This window comes from Rhipicephalus microplus, chromosome 4, assembly GCF_043290135.1.
Source record: "Rhipicephalus microplus isolate Deutch F79 chromosome 4, USDA_Rmic, whole genome shotgun sequence".
Classification (NCBI taxonomy): domain Eukaryota; kingdom Metazoa; phylum Arthropoda; class Arachnida; order Ixodida; family Ixodidae; genus Rhipicephalus; species Rhipicephalus microplus.
Genome location: NC_134703.1, coordinates 66,427,570 through 66,449,106, shown reverse-complemented (window position 1 = coordinate 66,449,106; position 21,537 = coordinate 66,427,570). Strand labels below are relative to the sequence as shown.

Sequence of the window (21,537 nt, the reverse complement as noted above, 5' to 3'; positions counted from 1 at the left end):
TTCTATTCCTTTCTCCCAACGCGTAGTTTTCCATGCGGCTCACTGAACGATGCCTCGCCCTTGCTTGTTTTCGGTTGTCGTTGAAATAGATATTTGACTATGTCTGTATACAGCAGGTGATCGATGGCGCGACCGTGCTAGTTTTTGAAAGCTTTTGATTTATTTGCAAGCATTTGACATGCTGTGATAAACACTTTTGTTACGAGTGCAGCGCCGTACACGTCCGAGTGCAGTATCCTTTCCAAATGTGGGCTGCTTTTCTTTTTAATGCTCGTCTTCACGCACCTAATACGAAAACATCGGGCAACCGAGTTTGCTACGTCGTGACAAAAACAAAATAAATGCCCATGTTTGACGGCCGCTTTCTCTTTCACTGTATGGACGCCTCAGCAAAGCGCATGGTTCCACCAGTGATTCACAAATGTAAAGGTAAAAAGGTGCCTGAGAAATTAAAGAAAAAAGAGAGTAAAGATAAACACTTGGAGCCGATGGCATCTGCCTGCGTGTTTTACTGAAATTGAAGTTTTTTTTCTTTCTGAAACTTCGTGGTGTATGTTTGCACAACGCGCCCAGAATTTAATAAAACCGTTGACGGTGCCAAATGCGTGGCGCATGAAATACAATTTGTTTACCGGGAATCGCTTCATGACGCCCAGAAAGTGTCATGCAGATTCCACGTAGAAAGTCTGCTATAAGTCAAAGCGTAAACACTGCTAATTAGACTGCAGAACGGCAAGGCACGCATGGGTACAGTTTCATTTTAGAGAGAGAGAGAGAGAGTAATAAAAACGATAGAAAGCTTGTGTGTCAAGGTGGAGTTACTTTGCCCCTCACAATTTCTACCGCGCAAAGGAAACAAACACGTCCTTGCTTATTACTCGACGTCTGGCTGAGCGCCTAATTACCCGGGTACTGCTGCGGGCCTTTTGCTGTATTTTGTAAGCTACGATTTGCAGCTATACTCTTTCTCGAGCTAAGCAGACGCTTCCGGCACTTAGTTCGAAACTTGAAAGTTGCGTTCTTCTGGCTCTGGATTCAGCGAAGAACAAGTAAAAAATTAAGTAATATGTAGCTCACAAAGTAGCGGGCAATAACTGTGGGCTAAATAAATACACGAAGAAGGAGTCATGTTCTCGCAAAACAGGGACGAACTCGTCCATGTGTTGTGTGTGTGTGAGAGAGAGAGAGAGAGAGATAAGTAAAAGGAAGAGACAGGGAGGTTAACCTAGAATAACTGGTTTGCTACCCTGTACGGGGGTGGGGAAAAGGGTCGGAAAGAGGATAGAGATAGAAAAATAGAATATAAATTAGGAAAAAATAACACCATGTGTTGTAAAAGCACACAGCTACAAATGTGATTAACCGAAAGAAGTATGTGTTTCTCTAAAAAGGGAGGACAAAGCAGCCCAACCACCATTCCGAACATGACATATCTTTTCAGTGGTTACCAGGCCATTGCGGCATCATCGGTAACGAGCATGCCGACAATGCAGCTAAGAATGCTCACGAAAATGGAGTGATGGAACCTATTCCACTATCAAGAAGCGACGCAGCAGCAAAGATTAATACGCTTGCGCAGGATGTCGCAAGGTCTATGCGGAATACGCCCGGTTTTCTCCACACCCGTCTTCACCGCCTGGACCCATGCCTACGACTTACTATTCCATCTGGCCTACCCCGATCCGAGACGACCCTTCTCTGCCGTATGTGGCTTGGGGTGTCTTTCACGAACGCTTTTGCCTGCCGCATCGGAATGAGAGACAGCGCTACATGCGACCATTGCGACAATGACGAAACAATTGAACATATTTTATGTCAGTGCCCCCAGTACAGCTCTCAGCGACAGTCCCTCTCAGCAGTGTTTGCTCGCCTCGACGACCAGCCATTTTCTGAGCAGTCAATCTTGGAATGTCGGAAAGATCGAGCTTCACGCCAGAAAGCAACGAAGGCGCTGATGAAGTTTCTGCGAGCGACCCGCCTCGTAGAACGATTGTGACACTACTGTGTGCGAGTGTGTGTATGTGTGTTTGTGCTTCTCTTCCTCCCTTTCCCCTTACCCTTTCCCCAGTGCAGGGTAGCAAACCGGATATGTTTTCTGGTTAACCTCCCTGCCTTTCCGCATTAAAATTTTCTCTCTCTCTCTCTCTCGCAGCACTCTCAAGGCAGATTTTATGAACAAAACAATGCAAAATGCAGCTGTTTAGGACAAAATATAAATAAATACAACGATGTCCTTTCCGCTTCAGAGTACAGAGCGGGTGCATAAAGCGTGCGTGTGAATAACCTAATAATGGTTGCGCTTTACGCGACGACGCACAAAGAAATTCCGGCGACTCCCACCCTTTACTCTTTTGTTTTCCATTTTTTTTTTGCCTTTAAGAATTCTATCTGCGTCTTCCTTTTTATCTCTCATTCTCCGGGCTCTCGTATTGTACTACAGGCCGGAAGACAATGGGAAGAACAAAAGAACAAGACATCACCGTTTCATCTTCGCTTTCTTTCATCTGTCGGCCCATTAAAAAGACAAGACGAAAAGATGATTACGAGACAATAGGAAAAAAAAGAGAGAGAAGATGAAGGTGTACGCAAGCGTGAACTTCTCGGCAGCTAGCGGGGCCCCCTTTTATTAGACAGCGCCTCCATGTAACGAAGGCAGTCCCATTTCCAGCTTTCCGCTCATAGAGGCGGCATGCAGTCCTACAAACAGACGATAAGGCACCACGGCCCACGTTCAGTGAGCGGCGTATATATCTATAGCGTTGTAGGTCTCTGTCGCGTGGGGGCGGCGTGGCGTACAACGCAAAGACGGAAATAACATCCGCACGGCATAGCGGCATGGGCGGCGGGCTGTCTTCGGCCTCCTCCGACCATGTCGCAGCGCGAGCCACCGCAACGTATATTCTTTTCTCTCCTCCTCCTTTATGTCAGTGTTCTCGCGAGTTTGTGTTTGCGTACGTCCTCTGCCTCTTACAATCTTTCGCACGCTTTCAGAGGCTACCATAGGAAAAGGAGAAATAGGTCTGTCGGATGGCGGGAAGCATGTCTGAAAATGTATAGAAGGATCCTTGAGAAAGGACGAAAGTAAAGAACAGGAACACCAAGTGCTACAAATAGTGCTCATGTGTACTGGTTGATGCGAACCGAAAAAGAAATACCAGAGGAGGAGCGAATCGAAGAAGTCCACTGGAGCAAAATATTTTCTTGTCTGTCCCCATTCCCTTCGTACCCGAAACGTTTGAACCAGAGGCATCCGGGAAACTGCTATATAGGCAGCCGAGATGGTGGGACCGTAGAGGCAAACGGGCCGACGAGTGGGGGGCGAAACCTCCGCTATGTATGAGCTTTTTTTTTGTTTAGCAATAGGTGTTGTGCAGTCTTTTGTCTGCTCTTTATCGTCACTATTGTTTTTGTGCCTGTTACCCCATTCTCTTATTTGTTCCGTATCTCGCCTGTATATAAGACACACGCCGCGCGAAACCAGTTTTTCCATCTTCTCCCTTTCGACTCCGTAGGAGATGGTTTCGGCACATTTGCTTTCCCGCCTACGACTCGATTCCACCTCTCGTTCTTCCCGTGACGTTTTCGGTTACCCTCCATTCTCCTTTTCTTGGCATTTCGACATGATCGGCTGACTCGCTGTGGCACGCGATACTGCAAAACAGAGGCACCCCTTCACCCCCCTTCTCGTCTCTATTCTCGTTCTTCACGAGCGGGTTGACGCGAGGGCGTTGCTCGGCAGCGTACTCGTTTGTTCGTCGTTGTCGGCCGCCCTTGGCCCTGTGAGACGGTGCCCCTTGCCTATACAACCGGCTCCCTTTCTTTCATTGTTCTTGCCTCCTTGGCGGCGCCCGTCAGGGATCCGCACGCTCGCTTCACTCTTGTCGAGGGGAAATATATATCGCCGGCAATATTTCAGCCAGCGCGGCCGGGGCACGTCAGACGATCGTCGGCACCACCCCCTCGTCGACTGGGACCATCTTTCTTTACTGTGCATTTCTTCTCGCTTATTCTTTACATCTCGACTTTTTATTGTTTTTCTCCGCCTCCATTTCACTATCGTCTCTCTGGCTGCTATTCTGCTGGAATATGTATAGGATTGCGTCTTCTTCTTTACACCCTTCGCGGTTTGTAACGAGTGCGCTTAGAAATGACTTGCTCTATGTCATGTCAGAGCCTGGTATGCGTAATTAGGTTGACACCATCTATGATCAGTCGTCTGAAAAAAAAAAGTGAGTTTCTGACACATCGTTTCGTAAATTGGCCTTGCGCTGAAATAAACAAGACTTCTACTTGACATAATTTCGCCTTAAAATCAATTTTGGTTGACAACGCTGCGTCAGACCTCACGCCACTTCACTACACTCTGATAAATGCGTGACTAAAGCGACAGGGTCGTATGTACTGACTTTTTATTTTGGACTGCTTGTAATGAAAGAGAGAGATAAGGCCTGAACGCTTCTTTCAGCAACTGGTATTTTTGGAATAAATAATAAAAAACAACGAAAGTTTTTCACATAAATACATTTTCTCTTAAACAAAACATCCTGACACAAAATTTCACAGCAAAAAGAATGCACACATATCTTCATGTGGGAATATAGACACCTAAATAAATTATTGATATGTGGGGTTTAACGTCCCAAAACCACCACATGATTCACCTAAATAGTAAATACGTACATAAAAATGCAGAGAACAATTGTGAGAAAACCACTTCGGAAGTGGCGAAACAATTTTTCTCTCCATTCTTATATAAACACACTGTGTCACGTCGTAGGGTTCGCCGCCGATGGACATTGAGTCAATATATGATTATCGATCGAACTTGTACAGTATTTAGTTCACTCTGTCACACAATGTGCGAAAGCACCACGTGATTATACATCGTTAATGGTTTCCTACTTTTTCTTCTATTTAGGTGCCTTTTATACCTTTCGCTGCATATTGTGTATTTTGCAGGGGTCAGAAAACAGTTTATACAGTTTGCAGAGCTCAAAACTATTTAGCCTCTGGTTATCTTTGCTTTCGTTTAGTTAGGATTTGTCTGTCTCTCTGGTCTTACGTTAGAGAAAAAGAAAAGGTTACGATGGCCACGCCTGTGGAGAGTGGTTTATTCGCAGGGGTCGCGGCTGCATCTCAATGAATAAAAATCAAATACAAACAGCCATTCACCTGGATGTAATGTATAGTAAAAGACCTCACCTTGTAAACGTTTACGGGATGTTCATCAGCCTACTACGGCGCACGTAATGATTCCACCTTGGTTAGAGCGCGTAAAAACCGAGGGTTTAATTTTACAGTCAAGTCGTAAAGGAAGAGTTCCGGGGTTGCTTTCGTGCACTGTTAAAGGCATGGTGTGCGGGGGTGTGGTTTATATGCAATAAAATGTCTTCCAGAGTAACAAGTTTGTCAAACGCTATGGGTACCGGTCACAGCATGAAACTTACGTTAGGCGCCTCTTGCTTTAATAGGCAGATTATTAAAAGAATATTACCTCATTGTTCGTTGTTCTCGCATCACAAACGAAGTGTTTCAGCTGCTTCAGTTGAAATAAAGAATAAATGTTCTCAGCGGTATGGAGTGTGATTCTGTTCATGCTTTTTGTGTGTTTGTGAATTTTCGTTGAGAGAACGTTAATGTGGCGATTATTATGAATGGCAAAAGTGACCAAAAAAGGAACTTATAGTACTTCTAAATGATTTTAGAACCGGCACACAACAACTTCGCTTTCACTGACGTATCAGTTACTTACTCATACTGACAAACACCAATGGAATATTTTGTTTCAGTAATTATTTATATTTGGTCCCGACGCAGCAAACTTTCTCAGTATATAGACTTCATAAACGGCCTTTTTGAGCTAATAGCTTAAATGCATCCGGACGTGACATAGCGCTGGCAGACAAGGGCGAGGACGAAACGATGGGGCTCGCACCACTGTGTCGTTCTCGTCCGTGTCTGCTAGCACGATGTCACCCGTCGATTTTTCTGAGTAAATTGTGGCGTTGTGAACTACAGAAGTTTACCGACAGACGCAGCCGCAGTGCAGTTACCGTATAGATGGCAGCTATCTGCCGCAAAAGCTGTAAAATATGTTTGCGTGGCTCCCAACTTTATGGCTCTTGGACAAGCGCCAGTTTTCTACGAACACGGTAAAGGGAAAGGGGGAGGGTGGCGCCTTGGTGTGAATGCGTGGTACGAGTACCAGGGAACAGGATATCATCGATATTCTATAGCGCGTTAAAGACGCCAGCTTCATCGATTACTTCAGGCTGCAGCGGGACGACGTTGTTTTGTTGTGTTTGCCTACCGTTCATCTTCCTGCTTCCACGTGCATTTATTGATATGGCTTCTTCCAGGCAAGCATGTAAAAAAGAAAGCGAAAAAATTGCTTGGGCGTGTACGCTTCGGAGACGTTTCTTTTTTTTTTTTTTCCTGTCACCCCAACTCTCGTCGTTTGCGTTTCATAACACAAGCGTTCAAAACGCGCATTTTACTTCGACGTGTAAGATTCGCTTCACACGTGGAAGTGATCTCCGATCGCATCGTCGCAGTACTTGAAATTTTGCTATCATTTTGTAGCGGCAAACGAAAAAAAAAACAGTTCGTGCCTCTTTTGCATAAATCGAAGGTGTCTGCACGAGCACTTTGTAAACATAGCCACTTGCTCATTTTTTATTCAGCTCTTATCGAACAGATCATGTCGCGTAAATATGCTTGCGATGTACACGTTCTTTCCTTTACTTTCACAACTTAATAAGTAGGTCCACTTGCCAGCCCGTAACTTATCTGCCAAACGAAAGCCGACCATGCTCACTGATCAAGTTGGCAGGCTCATCTGAGAAGTCAACATGTAACGACTCGACATGCCGATTATTCGACGAATAACAATGAAGTACTTACAAACGAGCTTCGTTGTTACAAGTGATTCCGTCACGGAATCCTTTTATTCTGTGTTTTGTCTCGTTAAGTGAGAGATGTATCCAAAAAGACGTTGAATTAAACATCTACCACACCTCGTCAAATTCACCGGAGCACTTCGCGTGATAGCTGATTTCACATAGCACAACTGACAAAAGGGTTGCGGTAAACAAAGACAATTACAAAATGCCATTTATCTGGAGTCACGTATATTGATTGTGTTGTGCCAATTTATGCGCATTTCTTTCAATATGTCTTTCAATCATTATTAGCGATGATTTTGCGTTGAACTGTTAGCGAAGATTCGTTGAAAGTCGGCGCAAATGTGACAAGATTTACAACGGAAAATAAGGTACAATAGTTGAAGAGCGGAGAAAAATATCAGAATCCAAAAAGTATGACAAAATGGGTGAAAAATATATGTATATATATATATATATATATATATATATATATATATATATATATATATATATATATATATATATATATATATATATATATATATATATATATATATATATATATATATATATATATATATATATATATTAGTTGATTTCTTCAGTTACTCATTTGTTTAAGGATGCGTGTGTGAGTGTGTAGGAGTGCGCACATTGAGCCAGTATGCCTCCACATCAGCTTATCTGTAGGAAGAAACATTATTGACCCATTTTCTATGGCTCCTATTAAAAAAAAAAGGCGCTTCCTTCAACTATGTCTTGCTTTTGGGAGTTAGCGCTACGTGTTTCTGCACAAGTACAAAAGTAGTAGATGCATGCTTGTTGGGGCAAGCATAGAAAATTGGTGTAAAGAACGACCACTCACATACAGAAAAAGAATGAAAATGAATATAGTGAAAAGAAATTGCACGAACCATCACCTGATTAGTACAGACTAATCTGGCCATGAATATTAGATATGGTGTTAAATTAGGTGGTAAAGTAAACAAGGAATAAAAAAGATGGAAGTGCGGAAGCGTTTGCTATGACAGGCGTTTGTTCTTCGGAGATTATTCATTGCTGCCACGAGAGATGTCCTACTTTTGTTACCTACGCATTCGTTTTATAGCTTTTGTGTGTGCGTGTGTGTGCGTGTGTGCGTGTGTGCGTGCGTGTGTGTGTATGCGTGTGTGTGTCTGTGTGTGTCTGTGAGAGTGCGTGTGTGCATGTGTGTGTGTGTGTGTGTGGTGTGTATGTGTGTGTTTCACAGCAGCCGCAACCCAGGATTTCTTCTTCATTTGCTAGTGAGCTTTTTTTTTGTTATAATCTTTCGGTTTTGAATTGCATTTTGTTTCTACGTTTTCATCTTGCACCACTTGCGGATCATATCCGTTGTGCACGGCCTGTCCGAAAATCGGCGCATCAATAAAGAGGTGCTTCCAAGGCTCATTAAGCTTCAGCAGGCTTAATTGCAAATTGGTGCAGCGGTTCTATGAAATTAGCGGTTTTCTGTAACCTGAGAAGGTTTATGAAGCGATCCGCCCAGCTAAAAAACAACCGTATATTAGGGGGAAAGACAAAAAAGGAACAACAGCAATAAGTCACTCGTTAGCTTTTCTTTTCATTGGTTTATCTAACTTAATGAAGCTACAATATACGTTTTTTTTTTCGTGCAAGTAATATATTTACGCGTACGGAAAACAATGTATAGCGTTTTTATGTTAGAGTATTTATTTAACAGCACAGTACAAGTTTATTGAGCTAAATTCTCCTCGCACTATCACGCGAAATGCTCATACCATCCATACCATTTTGCTCTACCGCACTCCCATTTTTCTCAACATGCGCAGAATAAAAAAAATGAGGTAATATATATCGCACACGCTGTTACCATGTGTTTATCTAATCTTGGTTCGCTATCACCCTTGATACTGAGGTGAAATAATGTGGTTTCTTTCCGGTAAGGCTTTTGGGCAGTTTCTTTCTTTTACTGCCTTGTTCCCCTCTCCCCACGTGTAGAGTCGCAAAATGAACTTATTCTACTCAACCCCCCTCCCTCCGTTTCTTATTATCTTCTCTCTCTTTCTTGCTAGCAACGTAGTATAATTCTTGAGAAAGCGTGTTAAGTTGAAATTGTATTATACGGAGTTCAAATTTTGATATCGATGTGGTGGATTTGGGACGTTACACCCCACATTAAAATCAATCAATCGACTTTTAACATCATTTTGTTCAGGCTGCTCATATATTATGTATGAGGCGTTGCGTTCACTCGAAATATAAGGTCATTGACTTCCCTGATAATGAGTAGTATTTAGCACCTCTTTCCTTGGCGCTACAGCTGAATGATACAACCCATAATACATGTTTTAAAGAAGGGCGTATGTATGAAAACGCGCAACTGTGTTGTTGTTTGTATGCGCCCATAGTTTAGTTAAGGTTAATTCAGACTGCTGTTCTCAGTGTCTAAGGCATTTATAAAAGACGCGAGAAAAAGTCGTTGGCTAATTTGCTGCACTTTCGTCTCGGCGTTGCACATGTACACTAAAAGAATTCTTTAAACACTACTGAAGAAAATTGTGAAAATCTAATAATTATAAGTAACTAACCATAGCCTATCTATGTGCTGCGTAGAGAGCTCCCCGAATTATGTTCAAGACCTTTAAATGGATCGCTGCAATATGCGTAATGGAGGATGCTTCACAAAAAAGGCATCGTTTCTCTCAAAGAATACGCAAAAAAAACGATTCTTTTTTTTTTCCTCAGCGTGCCAAAGGGATGTTCCGCAGATAACGTTCCGCTCATTCAACTCTGCCCACGCAAAGCACACAGCGGCCACTGCAGTGCATTCTGAGTTTTCCGCCCATTCAATTTCGTGAGCGGACTATTTGAAGCTCTTATTCAAGATTGCAGTAAAGATAGTCATTCGCTAGAAGAACAGTGCGCTCGTAATCCAACGCCTGTGGGTGAGCCACTAACTACCCTGAATTATAGTAGCATCCTGGAAAGACATTTACAACACTCTGTCAAGATAAGAACTGAATAGTTGGTGCCCTTTCTATTCACTGAAATGGTGGCGCAGTTGTCTTTGTTAGCTGTTGCATCCATTAGTTCTGTATGTCCGACAAAGAAATTAAGCTTCAGCAACGACTCTTTCGTGTAATAGAATGCTAATCGAAATATGGTGTTAATCGTCATTACAGACACTTGCGTTGAACAGCGAGTTTAAAAGTTCATCTCGCACCCACCACGAAAGGGGCATTTAAAGCGGCTTTGCCATGAAATCTCTGCGCATAGGGTTCGTTATGCTGTTATCTATTGAATTTTTCTTAGAATCCAGAAGGGTTCGAGAAAAAGCATACGGTCCTCAGCCTAGGCTCTTTAATATTGGTGTATTCTTCGTAAAACGTTTGATGTTAAGCTAAATCAAGAATCATGCTTAGGCTTAGAAGTTTTTTTATGTCATGTCATCATTGTTTACTTGAAAATCTGCCAATTATGATGGGCTGCTGACAGAATATTTGTCAACGTCTGCAGTATGACCAAGAAAAATTGAAAAAAAGTTGGTTTATCTCATCTAGTGAGTCATATTCTAGGACAAGCACACTTCGTAATGGTGATATATAATGAACATTTGTAATGTATGTATGTATGTATGTATGTATGTATGTGTGTATGTATGTATGTATGTATGTATGTATGTATGTATGTATGTATGTATGTATGTATGTATGTATGTATGTATGTATGTATGTATGTATGTATGTATGTATGTATGTGTATGCATGTATGTGTATGTATGTATGTATGTATGTATGTATGTATGTATGTATGTATGCACTTGTCTGCCCAAGTCTGAAAATACCTTCATTGAGCTCCTGAGGTATCTGTATATTTTTAAAGTTAAGCGTGAAAGAACGTGGGCACATGAAAGAAGACCCGAGAACATAGCGCTGTGCCCTGTCCTTGTCTCTCCTCTCGCATTCTAGTCGACAGAGGCTACGATTCAGTTTTATTGGATGTTGCTCTTCAGCTGCTGACGTTCAGGTGTCAATTCATAGGCAAGCAGAAGCCACTCGAAAGCAGTTCGAAGCAAGAAGCATCCATAACAACGTAAATGTAGCATCGGTTACGAAGAATCTTGTGGGGGAACATACTTATCAACGTTCATCACTCTCATAAAAGTTCGGGAAAACTTGTAATGTCCACTAGGAGGTCAGTGGGAACTCTTGCAAGATCAACGTTTGTACAATTTTGTTACAAGACTCTGATAAGAATAATCTACGATTTCCTGTCGTTGTAACTTTTAAAGGTGACATCGAGAAGCAAGAAAAAAAAGGCGTTACGCGAGACATACGTGCACCAAGTCTCTGAATATTCTGCAGTGTAATGAATGCCACCGTTGCACGTGAGATGAACACCTTGTAAACTTAAAATTCTGCTAGGTTTAATTAAAGGCTGCAAATGGCACAAATTACCAGTTCCACTTTTTTGAATGATATATATTCTATAAATAGTAATTATTTGGCTGCTACGTGTGGTGATTTTGTTTGAAAAGATTTCTTTAGAGAATGACTGTTAAGGTTATTGTTTCTTTAATTATTATGAGGAAGAAGACATATATATGTCATCAGTAATGTCAAGCATACCTATAAAACTTGGGCTTATAGTAACTATACCCCTATTGTGTGTATACCCCTTCTACCACGTTAATCTCCCTGTCTCTACGTTTTACCTCTTTCTCTCTCTTAAAAGAATTTTCGCAGGGCGCCACATTGTTGTATGTCATATGCGGCAGCTTTCAATGATGAGGTAAAAGTGTGGTAATTGTAACTCAACATTGCCTCTGGTTTTATTACTTAGCTATATTGCAGACCTCATTGCTGGCAAATATTCCAATTGGCGCAGCAATGGTAAGTGGGAATTCAATCAGCGAATGGGAATCTGTGATTTTCTATACTACTAAAAATAATTGTTGAGGTTATTGTTCTTTTTATATATTATGAGGTAGAACACATAAATATATCGTCAATAATATCAAGCATAGCTAATATACTTTGACTTCTTCTAAGTGTACAATACGATCCTTAAAATCATGCATGTGTCATTGATTGCACTTTTTTGTTTACCTAAAAATTTTTTGATTCCGAAGAACTTCCAAGTAGAATACCGAACCTAATCTTCTTGACGCAGTTGCTAAAATGCCACGTCCCTGAGTGTCTCCTTCCGAAGGTGAAAGTTCATCCCGAGGTATTTTACCATGTGACTCAGTTATTTACCATAGCTACTCCACCTAGTATATTCGTATAGCCTGTGATTCTGGGTGCGTGCCTGTCATTCGCAGTGTAAAAACTAAATGATTTCAGTGTCTCACCTATGATGCCTTCGCTGGACGCGGCTGAGACGTGAATGTGAAAGAGAAGTCGCATTGCTGCTCCCGCCGCCAGCACTGTCCACGAGCAGAGAAAAGACGTCGACATATCCTGCCGATAAAATGCGGTTGACACACGATGAAGTGCGCTAGTTGACACACTAGCGCCTGACGTGTTTCGTAAGTGAAGACACGATGTCCGTCAACGACATTGACGGCAGTAGTCTTGTAAGTACTTTCTGGCCACTCATAATCACGTTCATATAGTGTCAATCGCGATCGTATGCTTTTTCACGGTCCTCGACCCGTCCCCATGCCACTTGAGAACGCGTGATCACACACAGTATTATCGGTCACTGCAGTGCTAGAAGCCTCTTCCGAGATGATATCTGGGTTCTGGGTGTACCATTCGCCACACGGGAAAACACACACGTAGGTTGTGACAATCCTAGAAGTTGTTGATCTCGAGGATCCACGAAGGACCGAACAGCGCCGGCGCGCCGCACCACTCAACACTTATTCCAAGCAAGTCACACAACTGTGCACAAAAAGAAAACGGGGCGCCTCCAAGCAGCGTTAATTCCCGGGCTGCCTTTGCTGGGACGTACAGAGGGTTCTTTGCAAACAAACAAGTGCAACTCCTGAAGTATCAGCACAACAAGCGCCCAAACGCAGGCCTCACACTTCAAAGTTTGCGACTCTACAACGAAGAGCGCGCGGAGGGAACGCGGGTTGCACCGGGATGGGGAGGGTGCGGAGCGAGCGGCAAGATCAGCTCCGACACACTCGTCCAAAGAGGCGGCGGCGGCGGCGTTCAAAGAGAACCGCGACGATGCGACGCGAAGCCAACTTTGCGGAGCGAGGGGCACATTGCAAATCGGCGTGGCGGCGGCAAAGGCAGCCTCCCTCTCTCAGGCGCCACGGGTTCTCTGGACGAGTTGGACTCCGGCTGGAGCCTTTTAGCGCGCGCTCGCTCAAATGTTTGCGCCACCAGCCGTGGCTCTAGGGCCTCGCTGAGAGCAGCGCCACCCCGATAACCCGCGGTGGGAGCCGAAACTCGACGCGAGTCGCAGTGCAAGCGAGATTCACAGGGCGGCGGGGTGGCCGCGCAGTGCTCTTCCGAACGACGTGGTTGGTCTCAGGCGTGGAGTTTGCGCCGGCGTGTCTTCATTTGCTGACTTGGTGCGCATGTAGTGAGCTTCGTAAAATTGGATGCGCGCGGCGCACCGCAGGCAGCGCAGCCGGCGTGATTTGCGTCCCGTGCGTTGCTCGACTTCCCTGGCGGTTCGCGGATCCACTCGCGATAGCTATGTGCTTGTTTATTATGCCGAGTGCAGTTGAATGTATGCGTTTTCTAGCAGGTACGAGACTGTAGAATAGTATTACATATAACGAGATGTTGTGTTTTTCGAAAAACAATGACAAAAAAGTGGATGCAGTGCGGTTACTAACAACTAATGAGCGATATTGCGGAAGGAAAAGAGAATTATTGAAGTTTATATTTCAAATAGTGAATATCGCCACAAATCGTTTTATAAAGGTTGCCTTCTGACTAATATGAGTGCGCACAATTTTTCGGGCAATAATTTGAAATGTCTTTCACTGGGCTGTTTATGCATCACCTAAATATGTATGTGCAAAAACTGTGGAACGGGGAATATCTGTGGAGTCAACATTTCGAGAAGGCGACTTGTTTTGTTCAGGGCTAAAATTGTTGAAGGCAGGTCTTGCTGTCGAGACGTTGGTTCAAGCAACATTGCCTGTTCTCATCCCTGAGGCCCCCATTTCACCCGGACTTTCGTCATGTGTGCCGTCCTTGTAAATTCAGTGTGTGCTTTGAGAAACATGAAATGCGTATTTGAAAATTCAGCTTTCCAAATTGTACGAAAAAAAGATCTCACTTTGCCATAACGCAATCTTTGTCAGTGCGCAACTAGATCTTTCAAGATAAAATAGACGAGAAAAGTTTCGAGATAGCTTTTGCATATTTTACTAAAACATCCTTTAAACGTTTTGAGACTGTCATTTGTGTTCTTATGTTAGGCTTTGCATATGTAAGGTAATTATCTCACACTGATCTCCATGAAAGGGTTCCAGAACTAGCCAGACCTTTAACAAAAATTTTAACTCGCAAATGGTTTGGTAGATAAAGTGAGAAATTATACAATATTTTGTAAAATTTTTTGTTATGAACAATTAAGTGTATAATGGCTTACGGAGGTTACAAAAGGTGTTGAGAAATGTTTGAAGCGTTGGTAATTGCGTATAAATGAAGCAAGCTTTCTAATTAATAGGCTAAATTCTCTTTCCCCTCTAATGCATTACCGGTTGACTTCGTCAACCAAACGAAGGTACCCCATGCGTGGAGGTTCATGAGAGACATTCGCTACCTCATGCAAATGCTCAACATGTCCTTTCAAAATGGCTATCCCTTTGAACCTTCCTCGCTGGCAGTGGCCATTGACACCGTCGTTGATGTAGCCTACACCGTATCCTTCCGGATTTTCGCGTTCATGCTGCAGTAAAGGGACAACGTCATCACTGATTCAACTATCACATAATACCATATAAAACGAGTGTCACTATTGTGTGATTGCGTTTTTTTGTGCCTTAAAATCAGGTATGAACGAACACCGACTCGCCCAACAAAAAGTTCTTTTAAAAGGCAACCTATTCAAGGCCGCACAAGAAGCCAGTTCAAATGAATGTGAATATTAAGCGGGTCTCCACTGTGAGGGTAACCTAGATCACTTTGTAATCAACATTACAAGGTCGTAAAAAGATAGACTAAGAAAATCTGCCAATGTTACAAAGTTCGAGCCAACACAGAGAGTCGCCTGAAAATTTCCTTGAATAAAAGCTAATGTTACGTGTTGCAGATACGACACGACGTGCAACACTTGTTTTACGACGGTGGCCTAAATGGTAAAACAACAATGGGAATACATTTCCGGAATTTTCCGAAATAGCATCTTAGTAAATTGAGATCCTTCTCTGTACCCACAGGTTTAAAAACCACGTCTTGAGAAATAACCATACCCATATCATGAAGATTTCTATCGGCGTCTCTCATAATCATATGGTGGTTTTGGAACGTTAAACCCCACGTATCAATCAATGAAGATTTCCTAGTGTCTCTGCCGCTTCTCTTTACGACTAGGAATCGGTGCCCCGCATCAGCTTACGTTTACCATTCACGGTGTGCCACTCCCAGGATGGCATCTTTATTTCCCTCGAGTCTGTCGGCGTGACGACGTGAAAGTATATATGCGAATGATTCACAACATAACCCTTTCCTGTATTGGTTCGTTTGCTTCGTTCTCCCACTGTTGCATTGCGCCTATCGATGCAGCCACCGTTTTTTTTTTCTTTTTTACCTTCCCCAGGCTGCAAGCGTATAAGTAATCCCGCAGCTGTTTGTTTCTTTTCGCGACCCGACTTTTCCGATCTGAGTCAAGACGTTCCTCCGCGCATTGAAGCCAGAAGTAAGATATATTTGTCTTTCTAGTTCGCAACAGGAGTTCATCTGAGCATGGTTTTGCTTTCTTCTACACGCATATAATACTAGGCTCGATGGTGATTTTCTACACTCACTCATTGACTTGTAATGCGGCGTTATGATTACATCAGAGCTGTCGAACCACTATAGAGCGCAGGTCACATAAGCGAAGCATTAGCAGCAGAGCAGTGCGTCTATGTGCCGCTCATAATTTCACCCCACCAACACTGCACGAATGGTATAGACGCGTGAAATTCACACCAAGTCAACGTCTGCATTTAAATGCTCTTCATTTAGTGCTTCCTGCACTACTTTTTTCTTCGTGGCAACAACGTGTCGCGGCAGGAGGGACTTATGATGGGCTGCAGCATTACTGAAGCGTTCCTTATTTCTTCTGTGTGTATATGTCCCTTTCTTGGCCTCTAAGACAAGAAGAGCTGGCGTACATGGTTTGAATAAGAACTTTGCTCGGTGTGGTTTGCTTCGTCCACTACTGGTCAAAAGCATGGACTAAAAATCTTGTCTTTCGCAACTAAAAAACAAAGAAAGAAAGAAATGAAGAAAGAAAATGAGAAGGAAAGAAATAAAGAAAGAGATAAATAAGAAAGAGAGAAAGAAAAAGAAAGAAAGAAAGAAAGAAAAAGAAATAAATAAAAAAGGAAAAGAAAGAAAGAAAAGTCGTAAGAAAGAAAGAAAGAAAGAATCACCCATCTTGATTGTTGTCTTACGCCCATCGGACAATGTTTAAAATTGCTAGCTTAGGACAGAATGGTACAAATGTTTGCGTCTATTCTAAGGAAAAACTATTTGTCTTAGAGAACTGAGCAAGCGAAGGCTTATCATTCCTTCGTTAGATGACGCAAGTTCTCTGACTTGGGGCTCCTAAATTACATACTTGGAGGCAGCCAAGCCAAAGGGCAATTTAGGGAATCTTCTACAATGCATATCACTACAGAACAGAAAATGTGTGATGCTCAAACCTCAAAAGCAGCCATCTCTGCCGATTGCTGCAGTGATCACTGTCGCGAGACACTTTGTCAAAGGACATCGCTCAAATTGAAACTCTTCGCACGTATGAACAAAATGCGTTTTGTTCACAATAACAATATTCTTACGAAAGATGCTTGTCACTTAAAATTTGAGCTCGCATACTTCATACATTTGAAACGCTTTGAATAGAAAAATATAAAGAAAAATAAAACAGAACCTTATGCCTGAGTCTGCATTCAGTTGGTCTGGCGGGTTTCGCAATTTAGCATCGAATACATGCCACTGCAGCATTGGATGTCAGTGATATCGGCACACCATGGTATATAGCTTACTGGTAGATCATTCATCACGTGCCTCGCGCTCCTCTACTTAATGAACTTTTTTGTGAGCCTTGCGCAATGAGTCTCTATGACACGAGTCTATCTATGCGCATGCCAGATACATGAAGGTAGAAACACCGAATACCCCGAGTGGCACGCGCCACACCTGGCATTGAAGTCACGTACACACACGTAGAGCTAGCGTAAAGTGATGCGCTCGTTCTTTAGATCATCAACATTTTCACTGCCTTGCATTCACTAGCGTGAAAAATTGTGGCCTTCCGCTCCAGTTGTTTTCGTGAAATATTTCAAGACTTCACGGTTGGTGAGTTCACTCATTTCTCTTCCAAACGTTTCCCCAAAATGGTGGCTTACCGCTTCACGTCGCTGCTTGTGTCTCGCGAACAGTCTGACGAAGTAAGGTTGCATAAATAGGAATGCTTTCAAGCGCGCCCTCCAGTGACAGTTCTTTCGCAACTATTACAAAACAGCGAAGACGGGCGGAACGTTGAGTGATGAAGGACGAAGAACATAGTGTAGAAGGCTCCATGCATTCATTAAAAAAAAAACTTGTTACAGCGGCAATGTTTTCATTTCTGTTTTCTCTACGACACTAACAATGGCAGATTTGGAAATGAAAGTTGGAGTTAGTTTCTTAGTCTAATGAGCGTTGCATAAGCTTGGTTTTAGGAGCCCTGAGACACTTTGCGTCAAGATCGAAGCTTGGTGAGCAAAGTTAATTGTTTGCGAAACCTAGCTGACATGGCATAGAGGAGCCACTTCAACACACTTTCCTCATCGAATTCCTAAGCTTTGTCACAAAAAGTTTGTTACCTGGTGTACATAAGGCGCCTTTTTTTCTTCGATGGTAGGAATGTTATAAAGTAAAAAAGTTATTCACCATGTTCTTTTTTTCTTTTCTGAATGAACAGTGCCCCATATACTTTTCACAATACGAAAAATAAATGAAGGGTATGTCAAAGCATGGCGTTAGAATTTGCTTGAACAAAAATGGCTATTATCAAAATAAATTTTAAACTGCAAATATTTCAAGGATAATTTGTACAGGTGATACGGTTACTCTGTTCAATATTTCTATATATTGTGAAGTCATAACTGTAAAAAATGCTAACTATAAAGTCCTGCCAATAAAACAATCCACATAGAACTTAGTCTTATCGACGTAGGCGTTCGAAACCGCGTATATATATATATATATATATATATATATATATATATATATATATATATATATATATATATATATATTCTATTGTATTGTATTGCTCGAGCCTGAATAAACAAAAGTTTTGGAGGCTGAGCATTGTCTCACAACATATGGATTAGGATTAGAATTGGAATTAGAAATAAATGTGCCATTAATTTTATCGTTTGGCAGCATTAAATTAGGTTATAGCCACAGAGACGTCTGCTCTGCGGTCTTTGACTACATATTTGAAACAAAGCGATTGCCATGTTAGTGTACTATAAATATATATGTATATATATATATATATATATATATATATATATATATATATATATATATATATGATTCAAAAAAGAAATTCTGTGGGTGCGGTGCAAATATAATTAGGAATAAAGGAGCACACTTACGAATATTTGATAGTTGTTTATTCTACGTTTCGGCCATGGCACGGCCTTCGTGAATATATATATATGTATATATATATATATATATATATATATATATATATATATATATATATATACTGAGGTTTTTGTATACTTGTTGCTCTAAGTTTGACTTAGACTAACATCCTGCACATTACTGGATTTTCGTACTGGTGTCCGGTATTTTATTTCGAGTTATAGTACCAAGATCATCGGTAGTGGTGAAGGTCCACTACGTCCAGACAGCAATCGCTCCATTGCTCCACACTTCAGCTCTTCGTCAATTACCATATATTAGTTACTTTCTCCATATACCCTATTCTATTTAGTTACTTTCTTCGTATAACCTATCCAGCATGAACGTTACATGTTTCCGCTATATTAATCCACTGCCACACTACCTTGAAACACAATGTTGTTGATTTGATTTGAACATTATGTGAGGTTTACCATTCCAAAATCACCTTATGATTATGAGAGGCGCCGTAGTGAAGGGCTCCGGAAATTTCGATCACCTGGGATTCTTTAAACGGACACTGAAGGCAACTATTAAGTTGACATCGATTGTTGAAATAGTAGCCCAGAACCTTCTTAGTGTTACTTTTGTGGCGAGAAAGGGCCTATTTTGAAATAAAATCACGTTTTAGTGGTCCGCATCGGGTTGGCACACTTCAGATACCCACCTCAAGAAGCGGACCAACCGGACCGATTCACGTCACTGTTGCCGTGCACATAGTTGCCCGGCTTTACTGCGCTAGTATCAGCAGAATGAAAGCAGCGGGAGCGACAGCAGCAACAACGGCCGTTGATCAATTTCCCGCCGTTGACTTCGAGATTGCAGACGTTTTTTGTTTCAACTGCGCCCCACTAGATTACAGCACTTGTCCGGTGTAACTACGCAAAATTGAATTTTTAACCACTCGTGCTATTCCCCATCGTAGCACAAACAAACAAGCAGCATTTCATTGTATCTCTTGATGTATAGATGGTTCTTTATTTAGTGCAGATAGATCGATTGCTTGTGATTAATTGTAGGTGGTCCTTCTGATGTCATCAGGATCATTATGAAAATGTCCTACAACGGCGCTTGTGTTATTGTGCATTTCTTTGATTTCTCGGTACGTAGGGCGCCATTGTTCATAATAATGCCGCTTTAGATGCTGTCATACATCGAGTTTTCACTCTGACAAAAATTGTTATTTGACTTTAGTGTCCCTTTAACGCGCACCCGTATCTGAGCACACGTGCCTACAGCATTTTCGCCTCCATCGGAAATGCAGCCGCCGAAGCCGGGATTTGATCTCGCGACCTGCGTGTCAACAGCCGAGTACCTTAGCCACTAGACCACCACAACTGGGCTAAAGCTAAAATTTGGTTCAGATTGAAATAATGCGTAAAATATAAATCAGTCAAAAAGACTAACAATGTCGAAAAAAGTGGCATGCTGAACGGCTCAAGTTGGACTTTCTTGGTTTCACAAGATGTGAAGCTGTCTGTGAAAGAATGGTGTTTGGCAATACACTAAAGCGAAAACTTTTTTTTTTTGTGTGTGTGTGACCCAATTTTGTTCCGTACGCATCTGCCCACTTCCATTCTCAGTTTTCTTGCGGCAACGAAACTTGACGTAACTCAACCGAAGTAATCGTTTCGTACTAGTTACTCTGCCACTGAATGCACTAGTGGATTCCCAGCCTTTACATTAAGCGCCTACATGGTCATTTAGCGTTCGGTTAAACTGCCGATTTGAAGATTCGCAGAGTCACTAAATATATGGATTAAACATTGAATAAACAAAACATGGCTGCTTGAAAAGCTGCACTGGACCGATATGTTGGAGAACTCGCTCAGCCACTTACGAAGTGGGAACATGAGTAGGATTCAAAAAAGTAAAAAAAAAAGCTGGAACTTCGGCCGCGTACATTTTCTTTGAGGCCTGTCTGCCGGAAGACACTGAGTGTTCCCTTCTGTATTGCTTCGGCTGTTGGTTTTCACGGAAAACTAGCGAAACAGACCGTTTCCACGCTTTGTACGGCTGTTACTGCGGCGATTCAGGGAGGTCTGCGTATTCATCATCCCAGCAACACGCGCCGCTGCCGTCATGGACCATTTAAAACAGGCCGTGTTCATCTCCGCGAACTGCCGAAGCCATGAAATGCTGTTCAGTTTGCTTGACTTTGTATTTCTATTCTATCTTTCACGCTACTTGTGGCGCTTGGGAAAGGCTGAATGACGAACATTAATTTTAAGTCGTGTGTCTTTGGGTGCATTCTTCAACTTGAAGCTAGGGGAACTTGCAATGCGTATTTTCTGAAGGGCCATGGCCTAAGAAGGCCTCTTCTTGCGCTATTCTGACCAGCAGCGGAAACAGGCACGTTCCTAGTTCAAAACGTTGAAAGAAGGGCGATGTTATTGCTGTTTTTTTCTATCTCTCCGTCCCTCCCCCCCATCTTTTTTCTGCTTGCCCGTTACACAGATACGGTGTTGATGCGCAGGCCTATATAAGTGTGTTGACGCGGAACCAGACAACAAAGCGCGCCTTTTTGCTTTTAGGACGCTGGTCTGCTTCATATAAGGGACGCTTTTTTGTTTTTGCTGTTTGTTCTTTTGTTGCTTCCTATACGTTTTCAGCCAGTGATTGCGCTCTAACGAGGTGACGAGAACCAGATATTTTGCCTCGTTGGCAGCGTTACGAAGAGTTAGGAGCGTAATTAGAGAATGCGGGTCAGGGTGAAGCAGTGCCGGCTGTGTCGGCATCGCATGCGTGTCCGCAGTTGATTGCCAGGTCGTTGACACGAGCGCTGGCAAGCAGTTATCTGCTCTACATGTGACGCAGCTCCAGTCTTGTGTCGTTGCAGTGGT

The 21,537-nt window shown here is 42.5% G+C and overlaps 1 protein-coding gene across 2 annotated transcripts in view; it reads right to left on the bottom strand.

Annotated features, from left to right (window-relative positions):
• Positions 1–12,788, bottom strand: part of LOC119172705 (hemicentin-1) — a 195,416-nt gene extending 182,628 nt beyond the window's left edge. For both annotated transcript variants that reach the window (XM_075892894.1, XM_075892895.1), the window contains exon 1: positions 12,238–12,788. In XM_075892894.1, coding sequence (XP_075749009.1) covers positions 12,238–12,343 — 106 coding nt within the window. In that variant the 5' untranslated portion in view covers positions 12,344–12,788. The remainder of the gene's footprint in view (positions 1–12,237) is intronic.
• Positions 12,789–21,537: the final 8,749 nt, after the last annotated feature.